At 34.6% G+C, this 13,705-nt stretch overlaps 3 protein-coding genes across 3 annotated transcripts; 1 reads left to right on the plus strand and 2 right to left on the minus strand.

The window, feature by feature from the left end:
• The first annotated feature begins 339 nt into the window (after positions 1-339).
• On the plus strand, positions 340-1,754 carry LOC109066910 (putative fibroblast growth factor 1). Its single transcript, XM_019083923.2, has 3 exons — positions 340-382; positions 1,515-1,618; positions 1,701-1,754. Exons 1-3 carry the CDS (start codon positions 340-342, stop codon positions 1,752-1,754), a joined length of 201 nt encoding a protein of 66 aa, XP_018939468.2.
• A 2,194-nt stretch (positions 1,755-3,948) lies between these two features.
• On the minus strand, positions 3,949-5,459 carry LOC122147547 (NEDD4 family-interacting protein 1-like; the record flags this gene model as incomplete). Its single annotated transcript, XM_042770559.1, has 3 exons — positions 3,949-4,263; positions 5,095-5,161; positions 5,307-5,459. Coding segments are annotated over 3 exons (327 nt in total), but the record flags the coding sequence as incomplete, so codon positions are not given.
• A 4,497-nt stretch (positions 5,460-9,956) lies between these two features.
• Positions 9,957-13,519, minus strand: LOC122147488 (glucosamine-6-phosphate isomerase 1-like). The gene is made up of 7 exons (XM_042770418.1): positions 13,424-13,519; positions 12,976-13,113; positions 12,793-12,894; positions 12,519-12,701; positions 12,245-12,429; positions 10,235-10,421; positions 9,957-10,129 (listed from the first exon to the last, which is right to left on the minus strand). Exons 2-7 carry the CDS (start codon positions 13,097-13,099, stop codon positions 10,089-10,091), a joined length of 822 nt encoding a protein of 273 aa, XP_042626352.1. The 5' UTR covers positions 13,100-13,113; positions 13,424-13,519; the 3' UTR covers positions 9,957-10,088.
• Positions 13,520-13,705: the final 186 nt, after the last annotated feature.

The following is a 13,705-nucleotide window of genomic DNA, read 5'->3' on the forward strand; positions in this document are numbered from 1 at the left end:
TGCCAGGTTTTCAAGAAAACTGAAGTCAATCGCTACTCAAAACTAGCCCAATTGCGTTTCGAGGGTTTCCCCAGTTAAAAAGGGGATTAATATCATGTTATTGGAGTCGCTTCAACCCACGGACATGAAACAGTGTTAAAGTAGCCAAATTCAGCAGGAGAACCGCAGACTTGGCAACACTCAGGGCGGGTCTAAGGTAAGACACCATGGAACTACATCTGAATATATAAATGTAAAGCTGAATATATAAATGTAAATCTGGATTTATTTGTATTGGAATAGCAAAAATAAATACAGTGACAGTTTTACACCAGACAAGAGCTTGGAAAATGTGTAGCTATGTTGAATTGTGAGGACGTTTTGGCGCTACGACCAGCCTTTTGTAAAATACAGTAAAAATACTCAGTTTGGTTTAGATGAGAGATATGCACTTACAGTAATTAATATAGTACAATATCTGCATTGATGTATTCAGGATGTATAGGCATATTGTTTTAATAAAAATAATAAATCAGAACATCTGTCTTTTGACATGCCAGATAACAAAGATGTATATATATTGAGATGTGCATTTATATATTCAGATGTACTTTTATATATTCAGATTTACATTTATATATTCTGATTTACAATACATTTAGCCTATATATTCATTATATAGCCTATTTACAGCCTATTTATATCTGTATATTCGGATTTACTTCTGTATATTCAGATTTGTGTCTATATATTCAGATTTACATTTTTATATTCAGATGCACTTCTATATATTCAGATTTACATTAATATATTCAGATTTGTATCTATATATTCATGGTTATAACTGTATATTCACATTTTAAGTTTATATATTCAGATTTACATCTATCTATCTATCTATCTATCTATCTATCTATCTATCTATCATCTCCACACATTTCTCTCATGGCACATTGAGAATGTGAACTGGACTTAAAAGACTGCACTTTTTCTTTTTAAATTCTATTTTAGTTTATTTATTAGTATTCTTATTTATTAGCTATTTATTCTATATTTTTGCACTGGATTACTGAGGTGTGGACGTGTGAAACGTAATTGTGTTTTTATGTGAAGCATAAGAATGACAAAGAAAAGGAATCTGAATCTAGCTATACACACTCATACATACAGGCCTATTACAGTACATACACAAACACGCAAACAGATACATTTACACTCATAAATACAGAACATATACACATTTACACACACATAGCGTATAAAGTAATTTGTTTATATTACAAAAGATTTATTTTACATAAATTACATACTTAAACATGTAAGCATGCACTTATTATTATTATTGTATTACTTAAACTGCTATATTGTTCTATTTTTGCTTGAAAACAGTTTCATTCCTGGAAAAGTTTGTCCTTGATCTTCTGTTATCGTGGGATGCTGGACTGTTCTGGAATCAGGGATTTTTCTGTGTGTGTGTGTGTGTGTGTGTGTGTGTGTGTGTGTGTGTGTGTGTGTGTGTGTGTGTGGTTTTAAAGGCATACTGCACATAAAAGCAACTAGTCCAGGAGTGGTGGTCATTGAGGGAGCAGAGACAGGACTTTACCTCTCTATGAATGAAGACAGCAAGCTGTACTCTTCAGTAAGTCTAAAGAAATCCTTCCGATACAAAAGAATAGGGAATCATCAGTATTTGAACAACTATTGTCTTTCTGTCTTAGCAGTCATTAGTAACAGATGAAAGTTATTTCTTGGAGAGGATGGAGGAAAACCACTAGATGGAACCATGTCAGAATTTACTATTTATATATGCACTGGAAAAAACAACAGCAAATGGAATAAATCTACTATAATAGTATACTAAATTTAAAATAAAAAATTGAATTAATTATACAGAACAACAACAAACTAAAATTCATTTTCATTTTTTTTTTTTTATTGATATAAAGTAATGCGTGTCTGACTGAACTGGTTTAATTTTTCTTTTCACGAACACAAAATATGAATATTATTGTCATTGTACCTTTCTGGATCATGTTACATACAATAAATCTCCTCACTGACCTGTACTGTGTTGATTCATGTAAAATCATAAATAAAATCATAATAAATAATCAGTGAATATTACTTTAATTGCTATCATTATAAGACAATACATAAGACACTCAACCAACAAATTATAGGTAATCTTACACACACACATATAATAGATTTCTTTAGAATTGCTCGACTGAGAATCTAAAAAATTATGTGAGCTACACAAGCTTTCTAAAGTTTGGGGTGAATAAGATCGATTTTTGGGTTCAAGGATGCATGCAAATGATCCAAATGCTTTTCTTTTGATTTAACGATTAATCAAAGATTTTCAAAAGTTTTTTCTTGAGCAGCAAATCAGCATATCAGAATGATTTCTGAAGGATCATGTGAGACTGAAGACTGGAGTAATGATGCGGAAAATTCAGATTTGATCAGTTTAAAATTTATTTAAATAGAAAACATTTTAAATTGTATTAATATTAGGGCTGTTGAATTAGTGCGTTAAATTGATGCGATTAATTTGGGAAAATAATGCAATTAAAATGTATATATGCCTCTAAAATTAAATATAAGAGGCCAAAAAAAGTTATATATTCATATCAAATGATATAGTTTACCAATCCCACCCACACGAGCAAGAGTGATGTTTTCCCAAATATCTGAACAATTGCAAATGTGATATTGATTTTATACAATAGTTCAATAAACAAAGTTAATATGGTGTTAAATTTCAGAAACAATATTGTCTGGATCATCCAAAAATCATTTTGTGGCTTTTCATTTTTTGAATGATAATTTCATATTTCAGCATTCATAAAAAATATATACCACATTTATCATTATTTATGCAATGCTTAAAAAGTAAAAAAAATAAACTAATTTCTAAAGCTACTTTTTGTAATGTCCATTCAATGCTTTTCTCATCTAACAGTGAAATGATTATTTATGGGGTAATATTGATGCACGATTAAAAAAATAAAAAATCTAACCCTAAATAATACTTCACAACATTACTACTAAATAAAAGCTCTAATGATGAGAATAAGAGACTTAAATCTGACGCACCACAAACTGGTAGTGCTTCTACGACCACAAACTGGTAGAAAGCTTAGTGTATAATGACAAATGCACGAAAGTGATCTGTGGTGTTGCTTTACATTTATTAAAAGTTGCTACCGGACAAGTGTAAACATACAACCCAGCAAACAATTTAAAGCACCATCCCACACTGAAGCCTTCAATAAAAAAGAGATCAAGGTACCCATCTACTGCTACATTTGCATCATCATAAGATATTCTGTATCTATACTATCATACAAAGATCACATAATCATCATAGGTGTGCTTTAATTCTGAACCAGTTTGTTATTGTTTATATTGAACTGCTATCAGTCTAAGCTTAATCTATTGTACACAAGACTATTTTGGTCCATCGGTGACAGTAACTTAAAAATGCTCGCACATTCTTGAATAAACGCTTGCTTTAATACTATGCTTTTTGGCTTTATTAGCGACCCAGAAGTCATTTCGATTGTATCTTATTCTGTTCAGTATTCTAAAAGTGTGCATGTATATAACGTTTAATAACTCTCTTCTCGTATACTGTATATACATACTCTTGGTCTAGTTCACTAGATTTACTCAAAGTAAAATTACAACTTTCCCACAAATCAAGAGGAAACCCACAGAAACAAACTGTGACTGGGACATGCACATGTAAGCTTCACACTGCATAATGAATGTATACTGTACCACTGAATCAAGCACTGATAAATGGTTGGAGGAACTGGAATCCTTTGGTAAAAAAATGCCAATGTAATTAGTTGCATTATGCAAACAACTGAGAAGTGCAAGGGAAACGTCTGAAAGCAGATGTGCTCTTTGCACTATTGTTGTTTATGTCCTGAAGATTCAAAAAGCTGTGGCGGTTCTCTCTGACTTTGCCGTTTTGTTCATTTTGCAATTATCCTGAGATTTTAATCTATTTCACAAAGTCAAAAAAAGAGAAAACACTTTACCTTCAATTTAATATCATGATCACAATCATTTAAATCACTGAAAGGTTGTCTTTTAATTTATTTTCCCCTAATGCAATGCACACACATGAACTCGTCTTAAAAAAAAAAAAAAAAAAACGATTTACTTAATAGATAAAAAGAACTCGGGTTCGAGGAAGGGTAGACATGGAGTGATCTGCCATGTTGCGCACTCTGGAATAATTAACAAATCCCCGGAAGAACAGCAGGAATCCTGGTGTAACAAAAAAAGAAATCACATATTAGTTTATATTAATAAAAAAATATATATAAGTGAATAATAATAAAGTAATGATATAAAATAATATTTACAGCAAAGTAATAATATTAAAGAAATAGTTGCGTGAAAATGCATTCACCCTCAGGCCACTCAAGATATATTTCTCTTTTTTTATCATCAGATCAGATTTGGAGAAATGTAGCATTACATCAGTGTCTCAATGGATGCTCTGCAGTGAATGGGTGCCGTCAGAATGAGAGTCCAAACAGCTGATAAAAACATCACAATAATCCACAGCACTCCAGTTCATCAGTTAATGTCTTCTGAAGCAAAAAGCTATTTGTTTATAATTTTTTAAAAAAATCCATTAAGGCGTTTTAACTTCTGGCCAAAATATGAGTCCATAATAATGTTTCCTCCAGTGAAGGGTTCATCTCCTGTTGTCTCTCACATCAAAATCCACAAAAGTCAGCCACATATTTGTTTAGAATTTTGGACAGTTTTTGTTTATTTAGTTTCTTACAAACATGCAACTTTTGTCTTCTCCAGATGTTAACTGATGGACTGGATTGCTTGTGGATTACCCTGTGATATTTTTTATCAGCTGTTTGGACTCTCATTCTGGCCAGTACCCATTCACTACAGAGCATCCATTGCTGAGCAAAGTGATGTGATGCTACACTTCTCCAAAATCTGTTCGATGAACAAACAAAAATCTTGGATGGCCCGAGGGTGAGCACATTTTCAGCAAATTTACATTTTTCTTTAATAATCATTTTTATTGAATAAAAAATTATTTACACTAAAGTGCAAATGTACACTCACCTACAACAAGGAAAACCCACCACAGCCAGTACTGGCCGTCAAAATATCCAGGGAAGTAGGTAGAAAACTGTTTAATCACAGAAAGAAAAGAGTGAGTGTTGTATATCCTCTAATAATTAGCACCTTAAACTAAAAATCCAACTGCTCTGCTTTAAATATTAATCCGCTGCTACAGTTTATGATGATGTAATATGTAACATCTCATGTCATACCCTGACAATCAGGACCCACTTGACCAGGGACAGTCCGAACCCAGAGATGGCTCCATAGCGTCCAGCCGCAGACGTGGTCAGACAGAAGGACAGGAAGAAGCCAATCCAGTTAAAGAGGAACGCCACTGATGACGCAAGAGAAATCAAGAGATATTAACATATCTAGCCATGATACAGACATGATATACAGACCGCTGATATGGATAGTGTGGGATTTGTTCAATAATGATAATATTTTGCTGAGGATGTTTTGTTCTGGTTCAGGCGTGATGGATAAATAAATGTGACACTAAAACACCAGTGATGAGTGGCAGTAAGACCCTGTCTGGTCATTGATTCATTGAATCATTCTTTCAAGCGATTCATTTAGATATATGAAGCATGTGGCTGCCTTTCGCAGATGAATCACTGAGTCAAATGATTAGGTTAAAACAGATTAACTCAGGATAGAAACAAGTATTTGATCCATCTTTGATGGTAACTATTTTTCGTGCTCGGGAAGATAAAAAAAGACAATGGTGTGTCTAAAGTGAAACAATATTAATTCTTATTTGTTGGATGGTGGGTGTAATATTTAGGAAACTGCGGTTTAGCGTGTGATGTGCCAAATATATAAATATGAAAAACAAAACCTGCAACGGGGATTATTTTCCATTAAGCAGGACGTGGATTATAGGAGACGTTTTTAACTGCATTTCTTCTAAAAGCTATGTTAATGCATTTGGATCTCCCTCAAGAGCAGTCAGTTTTCTGTTTCTTGCAAAGCGCCGAAAGTGACACATCTCAATAACGCCAGCCTCACATATGGTTAAAAATAACAAGTGCTTATATTATTGCGGAAGATAAAATCACTCACTACCCTCACCATCAGCCCAACCATTCACCCATCCAAAAATGCACAGCAGCTGTATTCTAAACAGAAATAAAAAAAAAACACCACACTGATGCAGGAGATGTGTTGAGTACTGAGCACTCTTACTGGCGTAGCGCATGAAATCCCATCGATTCCCAACCGTGGCTGATCCGTATCATCAAAGCTGTCTCTGGCAATGAAGAGTCCTCCTCCTGTAACTGAAAAGTCAAAGACTGAACAACTATCTGTAGTACCCCTAAATCACGTTCAGGGCAGCTCACCTGTCGGTGACTAGAGGCCAGTGGCCTCGCTTTGCATCCTCTTCAGCCTCGTCGTATGACCCGGCAGTGGCGTGGCAACATTATGCGGCCAGGGGTTTAAGGGTAAACCTCACCTCATTGTACTCAAAGAAAGCTATCGAACACGAGTGAAAGAAAGGGTTGAGACTCAGTAATGCTCTGGCGGGTGCTGGCGGCGTTGGCGGTGGGTGGCTGACTCGCTGATATAAACAATTGTTTGACGACAGGCTGGTGCGTGCTGGGCAGATGGCATGGTGGTGCAGTCAGGGTTTCTGGCGCGAATGACCGTGGACTGGGTGTTGCTGGCAATGGCAAAACCGGTGGTCAAACTGGAACAAAGATATGATGGCTGGCGGTATGATGGTTTGAAGACGGTATGGTGGCTGGTGCGGTTTTGGGATGTATCGCGGATGTTGAGATGTTCTGATTGTTATGGTTGAACGGTTTCATGGACGATGACGCAGATAACCGGGCAGCGGCGCTGCGTTGAATACCACAGGTTATTGAACATAAAGATGATCGGCGGATGATGATTAGAATGGTGAATATTTGTTGGTGCGGTTTGGCGGCGACAATGCGAATGGCTGACGGCGGAACTGTTTCCAACACTCATAATAAATCAGAATATTAGAATGATTTCCTAAAGGATCATAATGATAGACTGGATGTTACATGTGACACTGAGAGGCTGGAGTAATGATGCTGAAAATTCAGCTTTGCATCCACGAGGAATATAAATTATTTTTTTAAAGTATATTCAAAATAGAAAACTATTATTTTAAGTTGAAATAATATTTCACAATATTAGATGTTTTTTTCTATATTTTTGATCAAATAAATGCAGGCTTGATGAAGAACAGAAGAAACTTCTTTCAAAAACATTAAAAATAGTAATGTTTCCAAACTTTTGACCTGTACTGTATACACACACACAACTTATATATGTATGTGCATAAATATGTATGTGTATAAATACACACACAAAGTCAAATAACGCAAACGTTTTCTCTAGCTTTCTCTTTGTATGTTTTTGTAGTCTACGTCAGTTCCGATGTTGTGCCGAATCCCGTCGAGTTCTTTATATAATATAAAAGTATTATATTTTAAATGTATATTTTAAGATAATAATTTAAACGTTACTTGTGACCAGATGATTATTATAACGTTACATGATAATTCACCTCTGTCTGGTCGTAAATCATTAACTTCAACAGCTTCATCATGAGATCAAATATCACTGCAGACAACACTTGATCAGACTGACAACCTTAGATGATTATTATAACGTTACATGATAAAGAACGGAGTGTATATTGTATTTATATTCTCTGTTGTTTTTCCGGTTTGTTGTCATTGAGAACTGAAGGCCGCGGAAGCAGCGGCTAGTTAACTAGCTAATTAATCCATCGGACTTTATCCTCATTATCATCAAAACAGTACAGTTTGGAGACCGAGACATTATTATTAAAACCTCACCGACTCGACACAAGTCCATAAAACACCCGAAATCACTGAAAAACCCCTCAGAAAACCAAACGAGCTTGATCGTGTTTGCTAACGTTAACGTTACTTACCTGCTGATATCCATCCTCTGATCCGTCAGTCTTCCGCGTCGATATCTTCACTTAATCACTCATACAGGAGAAGTGAGCACTAGTTTAACCTTACTTCTACTTAATATCACAAACGGTCCGTTCCTTAATTAAAGAGAGCCTCGTATGGCGAGAGTGTGACAGTGCTTGGCTAATCTAGTGCGAACAATGGCGACTGCGCATGCTCAGTCGGCTTCGGCGCAGGCTCGGTCTCAAAGATTAGTGTGCTTCCTGTCTAGACTGCCACCTCAGCCGCTAGAGGCGCGCCTCCGCTCAGCTGTCCGAATTAGTCAGCTCACTAGGATTCGACACCAAAGCCCGTGGGTTGTATTTATGTGTTTTGTTATGTAACCAATTAAAAGAGTTTCCATTAGTAAACTGTTGACTAACTAAAGCAGCTTTGATCTTTTATACTTTCACTTTACAATGACTAGAGAGATTAGTGAGAGCATATTCCCCGTCATTGTCTGGAGTATTTAGTTCCAGTACAGTAATAATCACTGTAGGCTAAGTGTAGTGAGGCTGTAATACTTGATTCTGGAGGGCGTATGATTTATTGTTATTGTTGCTCAGTCAGTCATGTATGAACTTGATTACCCTGAAACTGCATATTTTGAATAGATTTATTGAAATGTTTTTTGACTTTTTAAACCACATGAATGGGAAATGCCTCTTTAAGTCTAATAGTTTCACCACACGTTAAAAAATATAATATGGCACAGATAAATGTGTAATTGCTGTCTTCCACAAGTGTTGTCATTGCTAACTGAAATAAGCTGAAATAAATAAAATATTAGATGAAAATGTAAAAAAAAAAAATGTAAAACTAAAAAAAAAATTGTAAAAATCAAAATGAAATGAAAAGTTTTAATTTCTTAATTAAAAGTGCAATAAATAACTATATTAAGGATATATATACACACACTACTTTTCAAAAGTTTGGGATCAGTAAGATTTTTAATGTCATTTAAAGAAGTCTCTTCTGCTCACCAAGGCTGCAATTATGTGACCAAAAATACAGAAAGAAAATTGTGAAATATTATTACCATTTGAAATAATGGTTTTCTATACTTTAAAATATAATTAATTGCTGTGATCAAAGCTGTATTTTCAGCATCATTACTCCAGCCTTCAGTGTCACATGATCCTTCAGAAATCATTCTGATATGATGATTTACTATCAGTGTTGAAAACATTGCTTAATATTTATTAATTTTAATTTTTTTTTGGAACCTGTGATATACCTTTTACAGGATTATTTGACGAATAAAGTAAAAAAGAACAGAATTTATTTAAAATCGAAATCTTTATCACTTTTTTGTGTCAGTTTAACATCCTTGCTGAAAGAAAATTTAATTTCTTAAAAAAAAAAAAAAAAAAAAAAAAAAAAAAAAAAACTGACCCCAAACTTCTGAATGGTAGTGTGTATTGTTACATATGATTTCTATTTTGAATAAACGCTGTTCTTTTTTACTTTTTATTCATCAAATAATCCTGAAAGTGTGTGTATATAATTAAATTAACAAGAAAATTAAAATATATAAACAAGCTAATAATGAATAAATACTGTAATGGCGTATAAATAATACTTATCATCAATATCATATCAATGGTATAATACCAATACCATAATACCATATCATCAGTTCAAAAGATAAGTTTTTACTAATTAAGTACTGTTTCACCTGCTTAAATTCAGCCAAATTTAGGACATTTAAGTAGTTTTTTATAAACGTGCCTTAGAAAGAAATGTTACTGGTGTGCATCTTGAGACAAATCAATATTTTAAGATATATATCAGTGCAAGTTTCTTTTCATGCATTTCAGTCTGGGACTGGGTTTAAGCCTTGTCTGTGAAACATAAACGTGATTTATTTGGTCACATTTAAAGACTTAGAATTCCTAGTCGATTATTATATAAACACATTTTAATTCAATACATCACGTATTGAGAGGTCTAATAAAATAAACCAAATGTCATATAAAAACAACAGCAAAAGGAGTTCAATTATTTTCTTCTCATCAGTATACTGTAAGTCTACGGCTCTTCCACCATCTTGTTGTGCACATCCATAATGCCTGAGAAAAAAAATATATTAACATATTAACAAACTGATGTTTCTTTCCACCACAATACACAAAAAGCTTCAACACGTCACGTAAAACCACCGAAGTCAGAGTTACCTTTGAAATACTTGACTGACTTTGACTGTTGTTTTGCCCTCAGCTCCTGTGTGGCGTCCTCATCGCACACAAACACAGTCTGTGGGTGCTGCTGGAACGCCGACACCGTCCACATGTGATTCACTCCCTCCTCTATGGCTTTATAGAGCGCAAACGCTTTATGTGAGCCGGTGATAAGGATCATGACCTGGAAACGTCATGTGATCATGTTAGCGTTCGTTGTAACCGCTGATGCTGTTGAATGGATGTTTTCACACGAGTTATGTAATCAGATGACTTTTTTCAAGTAACTAGTAATGCATTACTTTTAAAATGACAAGCAAATCTCTTTATTTTCATAAAAACAGTAAGATGCAATGTAAAAATAAAACAGTCAAATGCAAACTCAGAGTATGAAGCAAAGTGCATTAATTATATGTTAAATAACACAAATATAATTTATGTATTTAATCCCATTTTATTAACCAACGTCTTAACGTAATAAGCAAAAATAAATTTTATTGCTGAGGAGTGTTTAACTTTCTTCTTTTGAATTCTTTTTTTATTTTTTTTTATCTTTTTATTAAATGTAAATTCATGTCTCAGACATATTTTCTCGGTTAATTAAACATTACTCACACTTCCGGAATAAAAATTATATTTATTTCTAGGCTATTCTATATATTAAAACCAAGTATAAATCTCATCAGTTTTAGTGTTTATTTTAAATGCTTCTAAAATAATAACTCAAGGCAGTAACAATTTCAAAAATATATTTTATTTAAACAATTGTATATTTTATTTATGAACTGATGTTCCGCTGTTCTTTTTAATAATAAACTTATTTTTTGGATCCATCAGTCATCAAAGGCTCGATAAACCACTGGCCACAGATGCAGAGATGTACCTTTAATTTCAACTAAGCTGATTTCTCAATAAAAAACCCCCACAGATCATGTTTTCAGGTCATTTGATTTTGACGTGACAAAGTGTTGATATATAATTGTGTTTTAATTAGTCTTCCCATTAACACCATTATATTGTTCATTCAGACTGATTCGTGAACTCACACAAACACAAGAGGCAGGATTTCTCACATGAACAAATCATAACCATTGAGAATGCAAAAAATTATCTGTTGCCGTTTTCATTCACCACTTTAGAAGTTCACCCAACTATGCTGACTTCTGAGAAACCTAGATTTGTGATACGGCCCATCTTTCATTATGTCTGGCATAAAAGCTCTTTGTTATGTTAAAATCAGAATAGTGTGCAATTTTCATAACCGACACAATTTGCTGATTTTTATTAATCCTGCATATTATTATATTATTATTTTTAAGTTAATTTGCATTTATAAATTTTTAAGTATCAGTTTATTTACTGTAAATAAAACGTGGACTATAGTATGCAGTTATTTTTGCATATAACTAGCTTACAAATAAATGTCTGAAGGCAAATTGTGACAACAGAAATATGTAATTACTAATTAGTTTGGCAATAATCTGAGTCATCTGAGCAGTAGAAGGAGGGGCTGACATTTATAGACGTCATTAAGGTAGATAAGGAAAAGTACATATGTGACCCTGGAGCACAAAAGCAGTCTTAAGTCTCTGGGGTATATTTGTAGCAATAGCCAAAAATACACTGTATGGGTCAAAATTATAGATTTTTCTTTTAAGCCAAAAATCATTAGGATATTAAGTAAAGATCATGTTCCATGAAGATATTTTGTAAATTTCAGACCGTAAATATATCAAAACTAAATATTTGATTAGTAATATGCATTGCTAAGAATTCATTTGGACAACTTTAAAGATGATTTTCTCAATATTTAGATTTTTTTGCTCCCTCAGATTCCAGATTTTCAAATAGTTGTATCTCAGCCAAATATTGACATATCCTAACAAACCATACATCAATGGAAAGATTATTTATTCATCTTTCAGATGACGTATAAATATCAATTTCGAAAAATTGACCCTTATGACTGGTTTTGTGCTCCAGGGTCACATATGTGAACATTTGTACCTCTCGAGCATCCATCACTGTGCCAACACCGACCGTCAGCGCCATGGTGGGGACTTTAGAGAGATCGCCATCGAAGAAACGAGCGTTAGCCAGAATGGTGTCCATAGCCAGGGTCTTAACACGCGTTCGGGACACCAGACTGGATCCAGGCTCATTGAACGCGATGTGGCCATCAGGTCCAATACCTGCAACACGATTACAAGCCAGCGTTGTTTAATGATGGCACTCACAGGTCACAGGTCAAAGTTCAATCGACTGTCTTACCAATATTAACCGCCAACAAAAAGTTCGATCCCTCCAGCAGCTTTGATTTTGGCTTCAAAGTCCTGACACTCCTTCTCTAGATTGGACGCGTTGCCGTCTAGGATGTGTGCATTTTCTGCTCGGATGTCGATGTGCTTGAAGAAGTTATTCCACATGAATGAATGGTAGCTTTCAGGGTGGTCTCTAGGAAGTCCTGTAAACAACAACAACCACTTGTACTTAGTTCAGTGTTCAACTAAAACATACGACCCTTGATCCCCAAGCATAAACCAGCACTCACATACCTACATACTCATCCATATTAAACGTTTTCACATACTGAAAAGATATCTCTCCCTTCTTGTGATACTCGATCAGTTTCTTGTAGCATCCAAGCGGAGTGCTTCCTGCAAAACACGGGTTATATGAATAGGATCTAGGATTTCAGATCAACGTGTTTGTGCAAAACAGTGAATTTTTTAATTTACCTGTTGGAAGACCCAGAGTGAAGAATCGGTCAGGACCGGGATTAAACTTCTTGATCCTGTTCCTGATGTATTTGGCAGTCCATTCGCTGACCTGCTCATAGTCATCCAGTATGATGAGCTTCATGGCTTCATCTGTGTCTGAGAGAAGCCAACAGGTAAACTGTGTGTGTGTGTGTGTGTCACAGTCCTGCCCTCTCCAGACTTTAGCCCCTAGAGATCAGGGCGGAAGTACAGCTGTAACTATATTATAGGTCATTACTCTTTTTGACACACCAACACATACTGTTCTCAAGTTAACAACAAACAATAATCGGTTGCTCTGAGTTACAAAAAAATATTTATATAGAACACGTGACTAGAAAATCGCGATGACCCTGAAATTCATTAAAATCCTCATAAAAGACGCATAAAGAGGTTGTGGTATTGAGTTAATAAACTAAACACTTACCGGATCATATGTTTGTGAGCAGCTCTTCCGGCAGCAGCTCAGAGGAACACGATCATGTGACCGAGAGCAAATGTTGCACTTTTCGCTGTTTGTGTATAAAACACATTGCGTCATCAAAATAGAATTTTAGGAATGATTTAGAAACAATGTATACACTTTAAAATAGCTTATTAATCCGTAAATGCATAGAAGCCACTTTCCAAGCAGAATGCACAATGAAATGCTTAAAAAAACAAAGAAACTATTTTAATGTTCAACAAATGGTCTGTGAACGGAGGTGCT

The sequence above is a fragment of the Cyprinus carpio genome, chromosome A14 (genome assembly GCF_018340385.1).
Source record: "Cyprinus carpio isolate SPL01 chromosome A14, ASM1834038v1, whole genome shotgun sequence".
Taxonomy (NCBI): Eukaryota; Metazoa; Chordata; class Actinopteri; order Cypriniformes; family Cyprinidae; genus Cyprinus; species Cyprinus carpio.